Source organism: Nomascus leucogenys, chromosome 2, assembly GCF_006542625.1.
Source record: "Nomascus leucogenys isolate Asia chromosome 2, Asia_NLE_v1, whole genome shotgun sequence".
Taxonomy (NCBI): Eukaryota; Metazoa; Chordata; class Mammalia; order Primates; family Hylobatidae; genus Nomascus; species Nomascus leucogenys.
The window spans coordinates 86,566,679-86,589,503 of NC_044382.1; the positions used below are offsets into that span (position 1 = coordinate 86,566,679).

Below are 22,825 nucleotides of genomic sequence, written 5' to 3' on the forward strand. Positions count from 1 at the left end.
ACAGCAAACAAATGAGGGCCATGCATGGACCAATAATGAGTATGTGGCATAAATCAAGGATTAAGATTAATTCAATTCTATACAACCAGTATCCAAAGAAAGAAAATACTGTTGGGGTAACTAACTTGGATTCATTCCTTACAGCACACTTAAGTCTCCCATCTTTATTTTTAACTCTGTTCACCTATCTTTAAAAAGTTTATAGCAATATTCAGAAAAAAACTAATTTATAGAAAATTTCAGTGTAATTCGATGAAGCAAGTATATATTTGGGGAAACGTTTTCCTAAAGGTATCTTTAAAAATACTTTTAGCACTTGAAGGGTTAAATCTCAACCAATGGTAAAATATGTACGTGAAACACTTTATTCACCAATAATATAGAGTATTACAGTGCTTTCTCATCTTCTGTTAGAATTAACCAAAAACAACTCAAAACTCTGTCTCCTTTTCCCACATAACCCAAAAGTCATTGCTAGCCATCCCAATTTAAATTCTCCATTCCAAACAAAACATCTTGCTTGATGTGATCTGAATCTGGACTCTACCCAAGGAGCTTTGTTTATGTGAATTATCTCTATTAATATTTACTGTATTAGAAATTAAAACAAATTTTTTAAATATTTAAAGTTAGAAAAATTTTAAATATATTTGTTAATTTACTTAAAAATAACAAAATCAATGTACTACAACGTTAGCAAAAATAACCTATTTTGCGAAAAATAATCTTACTTTCCAAAACAAAACGAAAAATAGAAAAAGGGCACTATTTTACATTTTTGCAAATCTTTATGTCTGTAAGAGAAGCAGCTGGATTCTCATATCTGCTTCTATATTCAATCTGTTGCAGTATCAAACATCACATAGCCCCTGAAAAACTCCACTGTACAATTGTGAGCAAGTGAACGTGAAAAAGGCAAATGTCTTAGTTACTATAAAAATAATTTCTACTTTGCAGAACCCCTGAATGGGTGTTAGGGACCCCAAGGGGTTCCTAGACCATACTTTGGAAGCTATCAGCCTAGCAAATAGAACAAATAGCTTAATGTATTTTTAGTACTATCATAGTGAAAACTACAACGTTCTCTGGGAACACAGAAAAGGGGGCACTAACATTGGACATAGCCAGGAAACTCTCATAGAGATGGTGACATCTGAAGCCCAAGTCCTTACATGAAGTCCTTCTAAGATCTGTACCCTCTCCCTCCTACTTTTCTGAATCTCCTACCCCTTTTCCTCTCCTTCAGTTGGTTGCTGCTCCTCAAACAGGCCAATCTTACTACCTTTTTCAAGTCTTTGAATTTGCTGTTTCTTCTGTCTGAATGACTCTTCCCCCATGTATCTCATGGCTGCTCTTGGCCACACCTTGCCATTCTTATAGCTGAGAAGAGATATACTTCCACACACCTGAAATCCATTCTGGGTCTACTCTTTGAGAAGTTCTGCCTAATGCTAACCATTACATATGCGTTCTAGGGGCCATATATAACATGTACATTGTAGCACCATTTGTACAAGTGAAAAACTAGGGCCAAAAAAAGAAAACTAAACTACATATCCATTAAAATGAGAATAAAAAAATACATTCGTACATTCATACTTGAAGTTCTAGGAATAAATCCTCATATACATGTATACTGCATAACTTAACAATGTACAAATTCCTTAAGGACTGGGACCAAACCTTTGCTCTTTTGTTTCCCTGAAATACCACCTACTCCCCATGAGATTTCGACATACGTATGTCCCTACTATTTTTCTTAAGTTGCAAAATAATAATAATAATAATAACCTGGAGTGGATTAGTCTATGTAACTTAGCAGGCAGTTAAACACACAAACACACACCCCTCTATTAAACTAGAATTAAAGAATCTATTCTAGTTAATTCTAGGTAAACTACAAAAACTTTTTTGACAGACCTGTAATAATTTTTAAATTTTCCACAATAGACTAGTCTCTTCCTAGTTTAAAAAATGTAAAATTGTTGCTTTTAAACAAATCCTTGATATATTTTCATATCTTTTATATCTCTAATAAAATAAAAATACTATCCTGAAAAATGTCTATTTGAGGGTGGTTATTACTTAACAGTGGTTGTTTCTCTTTTCTTTCTCCATTTCTAAGTCTCTCACTTTTATTTATAAAGCAAACTTTTATTTCCAGTCTCTTGATGTGTTCCCCCTCATAAACCCTTTTCTGGTTTCCTCCAGTTCTTAGCTCAATTGACAAATATCTATTAAGTGTCTATTTGTTGAAAAACAATTCTGTGAAAAGCAGGTCCTGAAAAGATGTGAAGAACTGTTTGGCCTTAAGAAAATCTTTGTATACTTTGATATAGTGCAGTGTCTTCAGAACTTAACATTCTAGATTTGGGGATCAAAATTATAATACTATACTAGTAATGTAAGTTCAAATACACTTCAGTAGACTTGGAGGTCTTCTAAAATTTCATAGAGTACAAATGTATTTCAGGCAACAAATGATTTATTAAAATCGTGACATTAGTATTATTCAGAAGCTGAGGAACATTTAATGAAAAAGCTGATGGCTACTTGCTCCGACATCCTTTATAGACAAATAAACTGAGTTAGAATACACACATGCACACACACACAGAACTCGGTAACTTACTTGTGGCAGTGAAAGGATCTCAACAACAGAGAACTCAGTTAAAAAACATTAAGAAGGATTTGGATATAACTATAATCTAGCACTAGAATTGTAAGAATGTCTTGTAATCACTGTGTGAATCATTTATAGATTTTGAAATTAGGGTTCTCCAAAACTCACTTGTCTACTCTTCCCTATAATAAACTTAATGATAGTCCAATAAAAAAGCAAAACTGGCCTTGCCACATTGTGCTAATGATACAGATACAGTGTTTTTTAAGCGTTAAAAGTACAAGATAATTGATATAAACCAAAGATTTTTTTTTTTTGCTGGGGCTTGGGGGTAGGGAATCACTGCCTCAGCAATGATCACAAAAAGATGATCATTACAAAGTCTTAGAAATTACTCAAGAACACAAGGTTCATACTCTTTCTTTCTCCCTCCATAGACAGTAAACAGAACAAGCAACTAAAACACAAGCTTTTATCACAGTTCAAACCAAAGCCAAGTTCCAGGGTCTCTCCTGGGGATTAGTAACCATTCATCCTTAAGTCCTCATCCACACTGTTGATAATCTACAGAAAAGTAATAAAGATGCTGCTGTTTGTATCCCTCCAAAATTCACACTAAAATTTTATTTCCAATGCTACAGTATTAAGAGATGGGGCCTTTAGAAGGTGATTAGGTAATAAGGTCTCCTCCCTTGTGAATGGGATTAAGGCCCTTATAAAAGAGGCTTCACACAGCCTTGGGCCCTTTAATGCTCTTCTGCCATGCGAAGACACAGTGTTCAGCGCACCAGCCTGGAAGCAAGAGACCAGGCCCTCACCAGATACTTGCTGGCCTCTTCATCTTGGACTTCCCAGCCTCTGGAACTATAAGCAATAAATTTCTATCATTTACAAATTACCCAGTCTCAGGTATTTTTTTATAGCAGCACAAATGAACGAAGATAGGTGTTAATGATAATAATGAGAGCAGTTAGCATTCATTGAACATTTACTACATATCAGGCATTTGGGCTAAGTGCTTTACATGATTACCTTATTTAATTCTCCTAACAATACAAAAAAAAAAAAAAGGTACTTTCATTAACCCCATGTTCCAGCTAAGAAAACTGGGGCTTTTAAAGGTTAAGTAACTTTCCCAGGGTCATATATGTGATAATGTGTAGTAAGTGGAGCCTGGGAGCCCATCTATTTAACTCTCGCTGCAAGAATAACTAACTATAGTAACTATTACGCTGTAATATGGTAATTGATTCAGTGGCTCTCTACTGCTTATCCAATCAGGTTCAAAATCCTTATAAAGGAAGATTTCATTCCTTCATCTTTTCATTGCAAAGACTTTTACTGAGTATAATGTGCCAACACCATACCAGATGATTCAAAGACAGTAAGATATAGGTCCTGAGTGAGGCTGCTAAATGAGTGATCTTTAGATTAGTTAGACCTATGACAAGTTACTAAGAAAAAAATCAGTTCTATTTGGACACAACAGCATCACAATAGAACATTATTATATTTTTATAAATGTATTACTGGAAGTAGAATACTGGAATAGACATCACACATCTAAGCATTTACTGTCTTAAGAGTTTTAGACTGCCATTATTAATAAAATTTTCCAACCTTGCTTACTACAGATATTCAAAATTTCCAAGCAAACAAAAAAAATGCAATGAAAAAACAAAACACCCATACACATACAGGGCCAAAGATCTTTCATCTCCACATTCAACCTGGAAAATAAAATACCTTGTGTTGGGAAAACTGTGATGATGAGTGGCCTTAGCCTTCTCCCTCTCCAGCTTGAAGAGACATCTGGTTGCCTGCTATATTGCTCCTAAGAGTAACTACTTGCCAAGTAGTTAACAGAATGTGGTAAAGAGCTGACCACCTGCAATCCATTTTGACATGGCCTCTGACCACCACTTTGGAGAACTGAATACATTACACAAATTCCTAAAGGAACTAGCTAAATTTCAAAGTAGGAAGGTAGCCATCTGGCGGAACTTAGCAATGGGGTACAGTGCAAAAGAGGATAAAAGAAAACAAAGCTAGCAAATCTTACAGGAATAATTTACAGGACTATGTTCTTAACCTCTCCCAAATACTGTCCACCATACTTCTATGCATCATTGCTTTAAATATAAGTATATAAACAGCTAAAGCTAATGGGGGTAAACTTTATGTTTACTTAAGTATATGTGTCATTTGCATTCTTCAGTTTTTATATCAGTATAATATATATTGAACTAATAGCGTAGAGATTTTACATACCTTTTATGTTGTCTTCATGCCTGCCATACATAGCATATACACCATACACAGTTGTATATGAGATGTAGGTATAAACAAACTTCGGAAGATGCCACAGTTTGGGAACAATGCTTGCTTTATTAAAAAAAAAAAATCAATACAATTTCCCCACAGGTTCATGATGTAAAATTCTATAATCAAGGCTTGTAGATTTGTAATTATGGTATGTCAGCTACATTTAAACAAGAGTGTTAAAAGATTGTTAAAGTTAAACTAACACAATTGCAGTGTGAATTGTCCTAGTCTCATTCTAATCTACTGGTGTCACTTTCATTTAATCAGAGGAAAACTATGGGCCAATGTCAGTGCTATTTCCAATGACCTAACATTCTTTGTTCACATTGGATTTTAAGCCATTACCAATCCAAAATGGTTATAAAAAGATATATTTAAGAAAGTATTTTTAATCAATTCATTCACTCACCAGTGAGCTAGTTTAACAGGCTTTATTGAAAGTTGGCTTTAAAGTTAAATAACCTGTTATGTTAAATGATTATGAGTGTTTTTTACTTGTAGAAGAATTTCTTGAATTTATCACAAGTCTAATAAAAAACAAACGTTTCTTATAAACACAAATCCCACTTGGAAACTTTTGGTGCATATAAGTCACTTAGCTGAAATACCACATTTAGAAAATATCAATTCTGTATTTTCTCCTACTTTAGTGAAAATTATTTTCTAAATCATTAATAATTTAAACACAGAACAAAAGCTACTCTGTCAAAGATTCATATTTACACCATGCACTTAAGTTTTAAATTAAGGTACAACATACAACTCACAGTTGTACTATCTGCAAATAGCCTCCAAATAAATCACAGAACACATAAAACAGAGCTATGTTAGCTAGTTACAGAAGAGGTGACCAATCATTCTGGTTTGCCTGGGACTTTCCCAGTTTTAGCAATGAAATGTTCCACATCCTGGGAAACCCCTCAGTCTCAGGCAAACTGGGATAATTGATGCCACCTAGATATCCTCCCCCGCTCCAAAAAAAAAAAAAAAAAAAAAACAGAGTGTTCAACAGTTCTGTGCTGGGGGAAAAAACTGAGTATTATTTGGTAACTCTCTGCTAGAGCTGCCAGATTGTGACCCTGTCACAGATATCAATAGGTCTAGCAATCTGCTGGAAACATAGATCCAAATCTTAAAAAAAAAAAAAAAACAACAAAGAGCCAGCTACACCCAAACCTGCCAACTAATACCCACTACCAGTGAGTCACACGTGAACAAAGGCTGCTGCTCAAAGAAACTTAGTATAATAACCCACCTAGGGCCAGGCATGGTGGCTCACGCCTATAATTCCAGCACTTTGGGAGGCCACGGCAGGCGGATCACCTGAGGTCAGGAGTTCAAGATCAGCCTGGCCAACATGGCGAAATCCTGTCTCTACTAAAAAATACAAAAATTAGCCGGCCATGGTGGCAGGCACCTGTAATCCCAGCTACTCAGGAGGCTGAGGCAGGGATGAACCCAGGAGGCAGAAGCTGCAGTGAGCCGAGATCACACCACTCCACTCCAGCCTGGGTGACACAGCGAGACTCTGACTTGGAAAAAATAAAAATAAAAATAATAAAATAACCCATCTAGCCTCTGTTATATACATTTCTCCAGTTTCACAGCAAAAATTTGTCCGGGGCGGGGGGGGGGGGGGGGGGGGGAGTATACATGTAACAAAATATCACAGGGTACCCTGTAAATATGTATGTGTCAACTAAAAATAATAATACTATTAAAATCTTGTTGCTGGAAGATATTTAAGGAGCCCTCAGAGTCAGAGGCTTAGCACCAATTCAGCCTCATTCTGTCCAACTCTCACCTTCTAAGCCATTCCTAGTATCTAGACTCTTTCTTTATTCCTAGTAATCTAACTTCTCTCTCTTGAAACTCACTTCCCAGAAATCAGATGCTTTGCCTTTTACTATACAAGGTAACAAAGTTTCTCTAGGAACAAGACACTCACCGTAAACCTCCTGCCTATTTTCCCAGGGCCTAAAAATACTGGCCCTGAAACTTGCTTCTACTTTATAATGTGGGCTGCTATCCATCAGGTCACCTCTGCCATTTTGCCAACATGCTGAAATGGCCATCTTCCACGCATGGCTGGATCTCCTTCACGCCAAATACCATCATCTACTTATTGCCTGTTTCCATATTCCCCTAACATTCAACCTGCCTGTCCACATTGTTTCCTCAGACCCACTATCAGGAACTTCTGAGTCACCTGAAGTGTTCCAGCAGGTCTAATTAGAAACTAAATTAATCCACTCTTTCTAGTATAGCCTACCCAAACTGAACTCTAGGACGAATACCTAAAATGTAATTTCTAGTTGCTCTCAATTTCTAGAGAGAAAATTGAAGGATTTGGGGCATGAATAATGACTTTAAACCTCTTCTTCCAAATAAAGGTTGTGACTTCCGAAGATAAATGAGGCTATGGAAAATGAACATCTAACCAGAAAAAGAGTGTCAAGAACAGATTTAAAAGCGTGTCGAGGATAGGTTTTTAAACCATTGATAAAAGAAAAAAAAAAAAAAAAAGGAACAGAATCCCTTTCACAAAAGCAAGAATATGTCTGAATCATGAATTAAGATATCTTTGAAACTAATTTTGGAGAGAGGAGGAAAAAAGCATATCTTTTAGACCCTTTTTATCATGAAAAATGTTAAACTTATGTACAGAAAAATATAATGAAGCCCCGTGATCATTCAGCCCCAACAATTAGTAATATGTTGCCATTGCTGCCTCATCTATTTTTTTCTTTGCTGAGGTAGAATATAGATTTTTAAAAATAGGTTGCAGGGCTTAAAACCTAGATGACGGGTCGATAGGTGCAGCAAATCACCATGGCACATGTATACCTATATAACAAAACTGCACGTTCAGCACATGTATCCCAGAACTTAAAGTAAAATAAAAATAAATAATAATAAAATAAAAATAGGATACTAAGGTAGAAGATGGAAAGAGTCATAGTAAAATAATTTTCAGGTGAAAAATCACAAGAGACAATAGGGGACAATATTTATGGAGTTAGATGGTGATATACCAAGGCAAAATGTGAGTAACAAGCAGCTGAAACAGAAAGTTTAGGGGTTTTTCTTTAATTGCATTTTAATACATAAGTGGGAAGCTATACCCCAAAATGTCAACAGAAAAGTCATTTTAAAATGTATAGGAGGCACTTCCATTAATTTATAAGCAATTTGAGATAATAGTAAACTATCACCAAGTTTCATAAAATGATAAATTTATTTCTAAGCAGTTTACATAAGCATTGAGAACTTCTGAAAAGTCAAAAACTTAGTTTATAATAATCTCAATGAGTATTTTCTCTAGAATATGTATTGTAAGCATATAACTACTTGAACTAAGTAATTTTATAAACTAGTAGACATCACTGGAATGAGAAATGTCAAGGTCATATAAGTAAATGAATGGGAAACTACCATTAGAAGTCATTTCTCATGACTTTCATTCTACAGCACTCTGCAACACACCCTGATAGTTCTGCCAAATATACTGACTAAAACGACATAACCCAAGTAAGTCTGGTAAAAGTGAACAAAAGAACACTGAGCTGAGGGATAGGATGGATTATTTATATTTTCAAATATACATCTCAATTCCCTTCCTATTACAAATTTTAAAAATACTCTTTACGGGAGCACTGTAGCTTAAAGGAGAAAGTTGTAGATTTGAAACCTTGGTCCTTTTCCTTGCATTGCCACTAACTAGTAGTATGACTTTAGACAAGTTTTTTTTTCTTTTTTTTAAACTTCATTAAGCCTCAGTTTCTCATATGTAAAATGGGAATCCAAACAGTATTATTAACATTTACTACCCACTTGCTATTTGCCACATACTGTATTAAATAGCACAGCAGGCAGTTCTTGCAACAACTGCTTGAGGTGGGTACTTGCTCTATTTTACAAATAAGGTAAAAGAGGCACAGCACAATGTAATATATTCCACAACAAACAATAAAGGGCAGAATCAAGATCTGAACCCAAGTAGTCTCACTTCAGAAATGGCTGTGCATTTAACTCCTACTCACATGGTCTCCTTATTGCCTTGGCAATAAAGCTTCCAGGGAAGCACAGTGGGATGCTGTGCTAAAACTCGGAAGCATTATCTTCATAAGTGAATTTATTCTCCCTTTTGCCTGGTCCTTCCTCCAGTGGAAATATCAATAAACAAAGGAAAGGTGGGCAAACAGGAAGAAGCCAGTTGGTTTGTTTAGTAGACATTGCTACAACAAAATAACCTGCTTCTTCAGAAGACTGTTTATCTTTTCTCTTGTAATACTTCATCAAAAAGTTTGCTCTTCTTGGGTCTGAACAATAAAGTTCTAATGAACACTGAAGTGTCTACCAGCACTTAGGAATGCAAACTAAAAATAAAATTCTAAGCTCCTCAAACGTCTGAATGGACCCCTCCTCTCAACTAAGGGCATTCTAAAGCAATTCAGGCCATGATGGGAAGAGGGGGTCTGACGTGTCTCATTATACATTCCTCTCTTTGGAACTCAGGAATAATTGAGCAGCATTAATATTAAAAACAGGTCTTAAGGCTTTTTGTAACAATAAGACACCAAATTCCAGCCTTACTCTAGTATGGCATCACAGGACAGATAGCGGGATCTGAAAGAAATAAAAGCATTTTACTCTAAAATATATTTCTTTTACATATTTTGAACTGACCCTGCAAAGATGTCTCTTAAGCAGAAAATCTATATTCTGTGGAGAACCCTCTTCCTGTCCAGGTCTTTTTCATGATCCATTAGAAAATTAACTAGGAGTCTGGGACCTTTTTAAGTCTGATAAGAAACATTTACAATCTATTCTCTCTGAAGCCTGCTACCTGGAGGCTTCATCTGCCTACTAAGAACCTTGATCTCCACAACCCCTTTATTTTAACCCAGACACACTCCCTTGTACTGATTCCAGGTCTTAAGATAAACTCTTTCAACGAACTGCCAGTTGGAAAACCTCCTATAACTTGGAACTGCCCCCAGCCCCCTTTGGGTTGTCCTGCCTTTCCAGATCAAACCAATGTACATCGTACATGTATTGATTGATGTCTTCTGTCTCCCTAAAATGTATAAAACCAAGCTGTAGCCTGACCACCTTGGGCGCATGTCATCAGGACCTCCTGAGGCTGTCACAGGCATATCCTTAACCTTGGTAAAATAAACTTCTAAACTGATTGAAACCTGTCTCAGATACTTTCTTGGTTTACAGGAATTTGAGCAAATTACAGGATTGCACTACCCATGAGTTTGTGAAAGGAAAAATAAATCTCAGGACCCCAAAATCACTAAGCCAAAAAGAAAAGTCAAGCTGGGAATTGCATCAAGCAAACCTGCCTCTCATTTTATTCCTGAATAAGATAGCTACAAAGATTTAAAAAAAAAAAAAAGCTACATACCTCCCGGACAATTTGCCCACAAGGAAATTCCTTGTGGGCCTCAAGATCTTCACTCTAAAACAGTTCTGTTGTATTTCACCCTGGCAATGTAAATTGATAGCTTATCTTCACAGGTATGGGACAAAGGACAGAACTCAAAGTCACCCCTCTACCCACCTGAGACAAATGCATAACTGACTGCTTCCTCTGCCCTACAGTGTATGTAAAATCGCAGATTCATTTAGCGGACTAAGGCATAAGTGACTATTATTCTATCCCTCTCTCACATGTAAATTGTGTATTAAGTGAAAAGCTGATCAAAGACTCAAAAGAATGCAACCATTTGTCTCTTACCTATGACCTGGATGCTCCCCATCCTTCTAGTTGTCCTGCCTTTCTGGAGGGAACCAAGGTACACCTTACACATTGACTAATATCTGAGGTCTCCCTAAAACGTATTAAACCAAGCTGTGCCCCAACCGCCTTGGGCACATGTCATCAGGACCTCCTGAGGCTGTGTCATGGGCACGTCATTGGCAAAATAAACATTCCAAATTAAGACCTATCTCAGATACTTCTGGTTCACAAGTTATTTAAACAGCATCTCACAGCCTCTGGGGCGAGCTTCGGGGAATCTGACTGGAGAAAGTGAGGCCACGTAAGTTTGCTGAGTGTGCTAGAAGTTCAGGCCCAGTTCTCAAAGCCTGCTAGTCACGCCAGCCATGTTAGGTCACACGGCTCCACTACGGTCTCTTTTTTGACGAGGCCCAGATCCTCGGCGTCCCCCTAAACTTCAGAGCCTGCTTTCAAGTCCATTTGACAGCACATCTGGGATCCGCCTCCCCGGGTCAAGTTCAGCAAGGACAGGCCGGCGCGCGCACACAGGAGGCTCGGGATCAGGGCCCGGCCCGCCCTCCCGCCCCCCCAGGCCGCGTACCACCACCTTCCCACCGCGGGCACCGAGAAACCGGGCCACCGCCGACTCTCCCTGCAAATCCGAGCGGCTAGTGAGCGGAGAGGGACGGGAAGCGGCGTGCCAGGCCGGCGGGCTCGGGCGTCAGCGCGCCCCGCTGGGTCCCTGCAAGTCCCAGCCAGCTGCGGAGCCCCGGGTGCGGCCTGGAGTTCGGAGCCCGCCTCGGGCCTCCTCTGGCCTGCGCTCCGCTCAGCCTTGCGGGCCGCTATGAGGCGACGAAGAGGAGGTGCAGGGCGCCGCTCCCGGCTCCTTACCGCTTCACCACGCCGGTCTTGATCTTGATCTGTCTCACGCGAGGATCGGCCATGGTCCCTCGAGCGCCGCGAGAAGGAGGGGCGGAGAGCCGGGGTAACCGTGGAGGGCGACGCACAGAGGCGGTGGCTAGTTAGGCGTGGCCGCCGGCGCGCATGCGCAGGCTGCGCGGCCCGGCGTCCCCGCCACTCCCCGAGGGGCGGGTTTACTAGAGGGCTGTTCCCAGCAGCCGCCAGTCCCTTTACCTCTCGTGCGCCCCCTTACCCTCCTCTCTCTCGGACCGACCTCCTTTTTAGTTCAGACGCAAGTTACACTATCCCGGTCTCCACAGCCTGGGCCTTTGGGGAAACTAACGTCTCTCTGGGACGTTGCTTTGCGGGATTATCTGCTTAATGGACGGAGTGACCTAAAAAATGTATTAAGGGTATTTTCGATGTCATTATCTGGTGTCGGATGAGGCAAAGTGAGGCATGTGTAGTGAAATAAACTGCCATGATGCACGCAGTCAAGAAAATCCTTGCCCTTTACCTCAAATCCCTGCAAGAAGGTTTGTAGATAATGTGCCTTTCAAAGGAAATGACTAACTTCTTCAGATGATCACCTGTAGTGTATCCTAAATATTTAACTTACAAGAATGTGTGTCGCACACAAAAGCTTGGGCTTCCTGATCAGACAAACCGGCTTACAATCGAGGTTCCACCCTTTAATAGCTAGACAATTAGCTAGACAACACTGATACGTATGCTGTTTAGCCTCGCAGCTGATCAGCCTGCAAAATGGAAATAATAATGTCCATTTTACAGATTAGGTATAAGGGTTAAAACACCTAGCTTATTGTCTGATGCATGGTAGATGCTGAACAACATTTGACTATTTTATATGTTCAAAAATATCTTTGTTGCATAAAACGAGGCACATCTACAGTGAGCTCTAGCAGTCCCTTCCTAAGAGAATCTTTTGAGGAATACAGGGTAGAATCGCCCTTTTTAAAATTGCTTTTGTCTTTTTTTTTAGACAGATTCTCACTCTGTCGTGCAGTGGCTTGATCTTGGCTCACTGCAACCTCCGCCTCCCGGGTTCAAGCGATTCTCCTGCCTCAGTCCCCAGAGTAGCTGGAATTACAGGCACGTCCCACTATGCCTGGCTAATTTTTTTTTTTTTTTTTTTTTTTTTGATATTTTTAGTAGAAACGGGGTTTCACCACATTGGCCAGGCTGGCTACAATTCCTGACCTCAGGTGAGGCCACCTCACCCTCCCAAAGTGCTGGGATTACAGTCATGAGCCACCGAGCCCAGCCCCTTTTTAAAATTTCTTGGTGCCATCCTTCAAAGACACCCATATGACTGTCTTTTTCCTTCCCTAGCCTGACTTACTCATTCTCACTTTCATGACTCATCCTGGAATCCCCTTCTATCCTGCCAGCCCAAGGCCCTTACTTTAAATCCAGGATCAAAACTGGGCAAAGTCTACCATGACTCACCCCACCTGTTCAATCTTCCCTGGACGCTTTGGAGTCACCCAGTAGTCATCATTATTTTTAGTATATTTATTTTTTAAATTATTATTTGGGTCCTTCATAAGGGTTTTGTTCAGCTTCCTAGTTATAAATCCTGGTTTATAAAAGTGTTTAGAGGCAAGATTCTTGTCTTCCATAAATCTTCCTTCCCCAACCTCCTCCACCTGTGTTTTGTACACAATGGGCACAGAATTCAATAAATATTTTTATTCTGCTGGCTGGTATACTGAAGTGCAATTCCAAGTCACACAGCAGCGCTGTGAAATACTGGAGGGAGGGGTAGATAAAACACAACAGCAAACTTACCAAAGCAAAATGACACACACACACACACACACACACACACACAAACAGCAGCTACAAGCCACAAACCAAAAGATGGTGCAGCTAGGGCTTTTGCTACCGTTAAGGTCTTTCCTTTGATTAGGTAGCAAAATGCATGTAACTCGTCATCTTTTCCTTTTTTGCTTTGGTTTCAAGAAGCTCAGAGCTCCATTTTGTGCTAATTTGCAGGATTTTCTCTGAAACTAGGTTTCCCAATACAAATACCTGCTATTTCCCCCCAATCCCCAATTCTGCCTCCCTCCTTTTGCCCCCTTTCTCTTTGTTTTAATTGATTTGTATCTGTGCCTTTACTATAAATCAATAATCAGTAAATGTCAGCAGCCAAAAGACCTCTGTTGCTACTGCTGTTGTGTGTATCCAGGCCCATTCCCAGGCTCTGGAGGACACTTTGTGAGTTTATCTATGTCTGTGTATACAGTTGACCCTTGAACAACAGTTTTGAATTGTGCAGGTGTGTCAGAGGTGTTTGAACCAAAGCAACTCCATCTTGAATAGGGGCTGGGTAATATGAGGCTGAGATCTGCTGTGCTCTATTCCCAGGAGGTTAGGCATTCTTAGTCACAGGATAAGATGGGAGGTTGGCAGGACTGGTTTCACTAGGCACAGATCACAAAGACCCTGCTGATAAAACAGGATGCTGTAGAGAAGCTGGCCAAAACCCACCAAAACCAAGATGGTGACAAAAGTGTCTTCTGGTTGTCCTCAATGTTCATTATATGCTAATTATAATGTATTGGCACATTAAAATAAACTCCCACCAGCACCCTGTTTACAAATACCATGGCAACACCTGGAAGTTACCCTATATGGTCTAAAAAGGAAAGGAACCCTCAGTCCCAGGAACTCCCCACCCCTTTCCTGGAAATCTCATGAATAATCCACCCCTTGTTTAGCATATAATCAAGAAACAACCATAAGTATACTCAGTCAAGCAGGCCATGCCACTGCTCTATGCAGTAGCCATTCTTTTATTTCTTTACTTTCTTAATAAGCTTCCTTTCACTTTATGGACTTGCCCCAAATTCTTTCTTGCACGAGATACAAGAACTTGCTCTTGGGGTCTGGATGGGGACCACTTTTTGGCAACAGGCCCACTTAGAAGAGGAGTTTTTTCAATAAATACAGTCAGCCCTCCATATTGGCAGGTTTTGCATCCACAACCAGACACGGATGGAAAATACAGTATTCCCAGGATGCAGAAACCCATGTATAGGCAAGGCCCACTTTTCTGTGGGTTTCTTAGGGCCAACTGGGGAACTTCAGTGTGCACTCAAGCATGAATTTTGATATCCCTAGCAGTTCTGTAACCAATACCCCATAGATACCAGGGGACAACCATTCTATATTGTATTCTTGAGTCTATGGGTTAAGATTAAGGAGTTTGGCCCCGCTTCTAAGGATAAGAATCAGAAAGACTTGTTTCAGGTTTCAGGAATTTACAGTAGTGGTTAAGAATGTGAACCCTGGGACTAGACTGCCTGGGGTCAATCCTAGCTCTGCATCTTACTAACTGTGTAATGTTGGACAAGTTACTTAACCTCTCTATGCCCCAGTTTCTTCATCTATAAAAGGTAGATGATGAAAAACTTAAATGAGCTAATAATTGTAAAGTGCTTAGGATAGTGCTGGTACTTATTAAGCCCCACATGAATGTAAACCAAAAAAATTATAAACCCCCACCCCACCCCAGGCTATCTGAATGGACCCCTTCTCTCAGCCAAGGGCATCCCAAAGTTAACCTGAAAAACTAGTTCAGCCCATGAAGGGGAGGGGGAATCAGACATGCCTCTTTATACCTTCCTCTCTTTTGGAATTCAAGCACAGCTCACCATTAACAAGTGACATTAAGACCAATAGAACAGACTCTGTAAGTCTGATAAGAAATATTCGCAATCAGGCTGGGCTCAGTGGATCACACCTGTAATCCCAGCACTTTGGGAGGCCGAGGCAGGAGGATCATGAGGTCAGGAGATCGAGACCAGCCTGACCAACATGGTGGAATCCCGTCTCTACTAAAAATACAAAATTAGCCAGGCATGGTGGCGCATGCCTGTAATCCCAGCTACTCGGGAGGCTGAGAATCACTTGAACCCAGGAGGCAGAGGTTGTGCTGAGCTGAGATTGTGCCATTGCACTCCAGCCTGGGCAACAGGAGCAAAACTCAGTCTCAAAAAAAAAAAAAAAAGAAAAGAAAAAAGAAATATTTGCAATCTATTCTCTCTGAAGCCTGCTACATGGAGGCCTCATCTGAAAGATAAAACCTTGGTGTCCACAACCCCTTATCATAACCCAGACATTCCTTTCTATTGATTCCAGGTCTCTAGATAATAACTCTTTTTTTTTTTTTTTTTTGAATTCCTCTTCACCATGATCATCGATCTCCTCACTGCCCCCCCCCCCCCCCTCCCCCCCCCCCCCCCCCCCCCCTATTTTTTTTTTTTAGACTTCCCTTCTCTCTACTCTGATCCCCCCTCGGCTCCATCTGATAATAACTCTTTCAACCAATTGCCAATCAGAAAATCTTTGAATCTGCCTATGTCCTGGATGACCCCCCTTTCCCAGTTGTCCCACCTTTCTAGACTGAACCAATGTACATCTTACATGTATTGATTGATGTCTTATGTCTCCCTAGAATATGTAAAACCAAGTAGTACCTTGGGCCACCGAGGTACCTTGGGCCAGTACCTGGCCACCTTGGGCACATGTTCTCAGGATCTCCTGGGCCTATGTCATGGCCCATTGGTCAGTCATATTGGGTCAGAATAAATCTCTTGAAATATTTTACAGAGTTTAACTCTTTTTGTCAACATAAAGTTTGTTAAATAAATAAGTCATTTTGGAAAGAGGTCCCAAATAAGAAACTAACAGCACGGTAGAATTCACATTCATATGAATATAAAAATGTACATATTATCATTAATGATATCATGCTGAATTCATGTCTGATTCATAATTTTGTATGAAAAGGACTCATGTTTGACTTATTCACCACTGTATCCCAACATGTAGCAAAGCCTTGCTGTTTGAACAATCCTTTTGTTTTCCATTTAATAATATGTCACAGAGACTTCCCATTGCAGCAAGATGACTACTAAGACAACCTGAATCCCCACCTCCCCACACACACCATCTTCCTCTGGGCTTTGCTCTTTTGGGTCTGGACTCTGAGGAGGTAGGCTGATGGAAGGCCATTTCAGGTCCATTCAGGAGAGTACTAAATGTAGGGAGGCCTGCAGAATCTAGGCAGGGAGATGCCCTCCGGCATTTGAAATAGAAATTAACTAAGCTGCATTTCTCACTGTCTAGCACCCTTTTGTTCTGTTATCCTTAAACCTAATTGAATACTGTTTAAATATTCTAGCCTGGCCTCAGGTGAACTATAGGAATGAGTTTATAAAGGTCTTTACAAGGGATAAGTCCATCCACCTTTGAGATTTAGGGTTGAAGAGATCTGAGAGATTAGCAGCACTAAGTGAATCTGGCAGAACAAGAGAAAAGTCTAACCATCTCCTCCTTGAGTGATAATTCTTGCATTGCCAATCTTGGAAGGTTGAGGTACTACAGTTGACCCTTGAACAACACAGCGGTTAGAGATGCCAACCCTCTGTGTGGTCAAAAATCACATATAACTTTTGACTCACCAAAATCCTAGCGACTAATAGCCTACTGTTGACTGGAAGCCTTACCAATAACATAAACATCAATTAACACATATTTATATGTTATATATAGGATATATTGTATTCTTACAATAAAGCAAGCTAGAGAAAAAAAATGTTATTAAGAAAATCATAAGGGGCCAGGCATGGTGGCTCAGACCTGTAACCCCAGCACTTTGGGAGGCTGGGGTGGGCAGATCACTTGGGGTCAGGAGTTCGAGACCAGCCTGGCCAACATGATAAAGCCCCATCTCTACTAAAATACAATAATCAGCCAGATATGGTGGCGGGCACCTATAATCCCAGCTATTCAGGAAGCTGAGGCAGGAGAATTGCTTGAACCTGGAAGGCGGAGGTTGCAGTGAGCTAAGATCGCGCCACTGCACTCCAGCCTGGGTGACAGACCAAGACTCTGTCTCAAAAAAAAAAAAAAAAAAAAAGAGAGAGAGAGAGATTTACTATTCATTAAGTGGAAATGCATCATCATACAAGTCTTCATCCTTGTGTCTTCACATTGAGTAAGCTGAAGAGGAGGAAAAAGAGGGGTTGATAGAGGTGAAAGAAGTTGGAGTGAGTGGAAAAGGAAGCAGGAGAGGCAGGCCTACTCAGTGTCACTGTTATTGAAAAAAATCTACATATGAGTGGACCTGCACAGTTCAAACCTATGTTGTACAAGGGTCAACTGTATTTTATTAAAGAACACTACAGACTCCCTTACAATTGAGAGGTGTTTTCCCCATACACTTACTGGGCTGTGAACTCACAGTTCTTGCCATCCCCTCACACCATTCTTTCCCACTAGACTCCAAGCTCCTCAAGATTAGAGACCACATTACATTCATTTTGGTATCCCCAGCATCAAGCTTAATGCCCAGTGCCTAGTAGATGCACAGTATATATAATAAAAATCAAGGGTGGGACTGAGATAGATTTCTAATTTTGACAAAAACAATAGACTGGTCATGTTTTTATCCTCCTGGAACTATGAAGCAACCTATACACAAAGAGCCTTCTGCAGTGCTCCAGAACTCAATGTACAGTTACCATGATATTTTATTTCTATTCAATAAAACCAAGTAGCCAACCGCAGAACACACCCCTGGAGAGATTACTTAAATAAGGAAGTATTAATACCATTGATAAAGGTATATTTTTGTGAAATATCTCTGATAATTACCTCTAGATGCCGGAGAGACCTAGAAAGATCCCCTTCCTTCCCTTCCACTTGTACACCTTTTCAAATTCTTTCAGTCCTGCCTCTTACTGGAGCCCCTGCAGTGGCACCCACTCACTTTCAGGCTTTGCATGAGTACAACACGATAGTGCCTTACTTCAGGCCCAAGCCATGTGCACCCATGAGACAGGAAACAGGAGAACAGGGGAACAGGAGCCTGTGGATCAGTGACTCCCCTTTCGTTCTGCAGACAGCAGATGGTTCTAAGACGCATTCCATAAGGCCCTCAGATGATCTCGTGGAATCAAGCACCAGTCATATGTAGCAAGGGCAAACTCAATAATCCACCTTTGCATTGGCTTTTCCTCTTTCTCTGTTTGACTTACCCCTTTCTCAATCCTGGCCCCATAATCACTTTCTGAACAAGTAGGCTAGTAACTACACTTGGAAAAATAATTGTTCCAGCTCATTCATTGAGTAATTCAGAATGCTGCCAGCTTTGAATGGGACACAGATCAAGAGTGGACTCTGCTTCAAGTCTAGGCTACAGTGCAAGCTCACTTGCCATGACCCAGCAGATCCAATGATGCTGATGTATCTGTTGGATAAGGATACTGACTATGAAGATTCTGGTAAACCCTAAGAGGGGCATATCGTATAGACCATGCCCACTGTGGTAGAGAAGTGCTCACTTTTTGAGGGACAACTCCAGAAATGCTCCTGGGCCCCAGGAGAGACTTAGAAATCAAAGACCTAAAAGAAACAAAACTTGCAATCACAGAAAAGGAAATCTAGGGAAGACGCCAAGAGTACACATAAAGCATGTGATTTTTGTGTCTCCTGTTAATACTCACTGAAGAATATCTACCTCTGTGGAGACACTTAATAACCAAGTGGACAGGATGACTTGTCCTATGGATGTCAAGCAGCCTGTCTTCCCAGCTACCTCAGTGTTGGTCTATGAACAGAGTAGTCATAGCTGCAGGGGTGCAGGCTGTGGTAGGCAGCCTGTATGACGGCCATCAAGGATTCCTGCCTCCTGGCATTCCTGCCCTTGTGTAATCTCTTCTCCATATTAACTTAATTTTGATAAATAGAATATGGCAGAAGTGACAATGATCACTTCTGATATCGGGTTAGTAAAAGGGCTTCCACCATGGGTGCCATTTCTCATTTTTTCTTGGGTTGCTCATGCTGGGGGTAGCCAGTTGCTATGTCATGAAGCAGCCCTGTAAAGAGGCCCACATTATGAGGAACTAAGGCCTACCAACAACAACATGATGGAGCTTAGAAGAGAATCCCTCCGAGTTGAGTCTTCAGATGAGACCACAGCCCCACACTGCATCTTGACTGCAGTCTCCTGAGATAACTTGAAGCAGAGGGACTCAGCTTAATGATACCCAAATTCCTGACCCACAGAAACTATGAGATAATAAATATTTCTTGTTTTTAGCCAATAACTTTTGGGGTAATTTGTTATGTGGCAATAGATAACTAATACAGGTTTTATGAATGTGCTCTCTTCTATGAAGGCTGATCTAGCTACTGCTACTGCTGACCAGTGGTAGAGTCTACTGAAGCTGAGCATATGCATACTCTATGACCCAAAAATTCTCCAAGTATCCAGCACAAATGCTTACACATGTTTACCAAAAGACATATAAAAGTATGTTCATGGGAGCACTATTTATAACAGCCAGAAACTGGAACTAATACAACTCTGTGGCTTGCCCTTTCACTCTCTGATTAGTGTGTTTGATGAACAAAAGTTTTCAGTTTTAGATTTAGATTTTAGTAGTCTAGCTACTACATTTTTGTCTTTATAGTTAGTGCTTTTTGTATCCTATTTAAGAAATATTCATCTACAAGCAAAGATCATGAAGATATTATCCTATGTTTTATTTTAAAGAGATTTTTATTATTTTAACTTTCGCATTTAGATCTACATTCCACTGCTGAGACTGCGTCTGCCCCACGAGCACAGAGCCTCGCCTTTGCCCCTCTGCCGCCCATCCACACACGCTGCCAGCTCATCATGGATGATGATATCACTGCGCTCTTCGTTGACAATGGCTCCGCCATGTGCAAGGCCGGCTTTGCGGGCGACGATGCCCCTGGGCCATCTTCCCCTCCATTGTGGGGTGCCCCAGGCACCAGGGCGTGATGGTGGGCATGGGTCAGAAGGATTCCTATGTGGGCGACGAGGCCCAGAGCAAGAGAGGCATCCTCACCCTGAAGTACCCTATTGAGCATGGCATCGTCACCAACTGGGACGACATGGAGAAGATCTGGCACCACACCTTCTACAATGAGCTGCGTGTGGCTCCCAAGGAGCAACCCCTGCTGCTGTCTGAGGCCCCCCTGAACCCCAAGGCCAACCGTGAGAAGATGACCCAGATCACGTTTGAGACCTTCAACACCCCAGCCATGTACGTGGCCATCCAGGCTGTGCTGTCCCTGTAGGCCTGTGGCTGTACCACTGGCATCGTGATGAACTCCAGTGATGGGGTCACCCACACTGTGCCCATCTATGAGGGGTATGCCCTCCCCCATGCCATCCTGCGTCTGGACCTGGCTGGCTGGGACCTGGCTGACTACCTCATGAAGATCCTCACTGAGTGCCTCTACAGCTTCACCACCATGGCCTAGCAGGAAATCATGCGTGACATCAAGGAGAAGCTGTGCTACGTCGCCCTGGACTTTGAGCAGGAGATGGCTAGGGCGGCTTCCAGCTCCTCCCTGGAGAAGAGCTAGGAGCTGTCTGACGGCCAGGTCATCACCATTGGCAACGAGCTGTTCCGCTGCCCCAGGCGCTCTTCCAGCCTTTCATCCTGGGCATGGAGTCCTGTGGCATCCACGAAACTACCTTCAACTGCATCATGAAGTGTGACGTGGACATCCGCAAAGACCTGTAAGCCAATACAGTGCTGTCTGGCGGCACCACCATGTACCCTGGCATTGCCGACAGGATGCAGAAGGAGATTACCGCCCTGGCGCTCAGCACGATGAAGATCAAGATCATTGCGCCTCCTGAGCGCAAGTACTCTGTGTGGATCAGAGGCTCCATCCTGGCCTCGCTGTCCACCTTCCAGCAGATGTGGATCAGCAAGCAGGAGTATGATGAGTCCGGCCCCTCCATCGTTCACCACAAATGCTTCTAGGCGGACTGTGACTTAGTTGTGTTACACCCTTTCTTGACAAAACCTACATGGCTGTATTTGTTTTTTGTTTTGTTTTGTTTTTTTGCTTGACTCAGAATTTAAAAACTGGAACAGTGAAGGTGACAGCAGTCGGCTGGAGCGAGCATCCCCCAAAGTTCTACAATGTGGCCAAGGACTTTGATTGTACATTGTTCTTTTTTTTAATAGTCATTCCAAATATCATGGGATGCATTGTTACAGGAAGTCCCTTGCCATCCTGAAAGCCACCTCACTTCTCTCTAAGGAGAATGGCCCAGTCCTTTCCCAAGTCCACACAGGGGAGGTGATAGCATTGCTTTCGTGTAAATTATGTAATGCAAAATTTTTTAAATCTTCGCCTTAATACTTTTTTATGTTGTTTTATTTTGAATGATGAGCCTTCATGCCCCCCCTTTTCTGTCCCCCAACTTGAGATATATGAAGGCTTTTGGTCTCCCTGGGAGTGGGTGGAGGCAGCCAGGGCTTACCTGTACACTGACTTGGGACCAGTTGAATAAAAGTGCACACCAAAAAAAAAAAAAAAAAACTACATTCTATCCAGAATTCATGTTTGTGTATGGTATGGGGTAGAAGTTAATACTAAATATTTTTCTAGCTCAGTGCAGTGGCTCATGCCTGTAATCTCAGCAGTCAGATGGCTTGAGTACAGGAGTTTGAGACCAGCCTGGGCAACATGGCAAAACCCCATCTCTATAAAAAGTACAAAAATTAGCTGGGCATGGTGGTACATGCCCATAGTCACAGCTACTTAGGAGGCTGAGGTGGGAGGATCACTTGAGCCCAGGAGGTGGAGGCTGCAGTGAGCCAAGATTGCCCCACTGCACTCCAGCTTGGGCAATAGAGTGAGACCCTGTCTCAAAAAATAAATAATATTTTTTCCCATATGGACTTATCATTTTTTAAAACCTTCCTTATTCTGTGCTTTCTACCCTAGTTATTTGTTTATTTATTTATTATTTTTGAGACGGAGTTTCACTCTTGTTGCCCAGGCTGGAGTGCAATGATGCAATCTTGGCTCACTGCAACCTCCAACCCCCAAGTTCAAGAGATTCTCCTGCCTTAGCCTCCCAAGTAGCTGGGATTACAGGCATGTGTCACCACACCTGGCTAATTTTGTATTTTTAGTAGAGACAGGGTTTCTCCATGTTGGTCAGACTGGTCTCAAACTCCCAAACTCAAGGTGATCTGCCCGCCTCTGCCTCCCAAAGTGCTGGGATTACAGGTATGAGCCACCACACCCGGTCTCTACCCTATTTATAAGTTGTTATTGGCACCTATGGCAGAGTGTATTAATTGGCTCACCCAATAGCCATTCCCAATACTCTTCTTCCTTGCTTCCATTGCAGGGCCAACTTCCTCAAC

At 41.3% G+C, this 22,825-nt stretch overlaps 1 protein-coding gene and 1 pseudogene across 2 annotated transcripts in view; one reads left to right on the forward strand and one right to left on the reverse strand.

Annotated features, from left to right (window-relative positions):
• The window catches only part of TBCA (tubulin folding cofactor A), a 74,850-nt gene extending 63,128 nt beyond the window's left edge, over positions 1–11,722 (reverse strand). The window contains exon 1 of the mRNA XM_003261503.4: positions 11,571–11,722. Coding sequence (XP_003261551.1) covers positions 11,571–11,623 — 53 coding nt within the window. The 5' untranslated portion in view covers positions 11,624–11,722. The remainder of the gene's footprint in view (positions 1–11,570) is intronic.
• Positions 11,723–20,220: 8,498 nt separating this feature from the next.
• On the forward strand, positions 20,221–21,433 carry LOC100584240 (annotated as a pseudogene). The gene has a single exon (XR_001115302.2). The product of XR_001115302.2 is annotated as an actin, cytoplasmic 1-like (transcript).
• Positions 21,434–22,825: the final 1,392 nt, after the last annotated feature.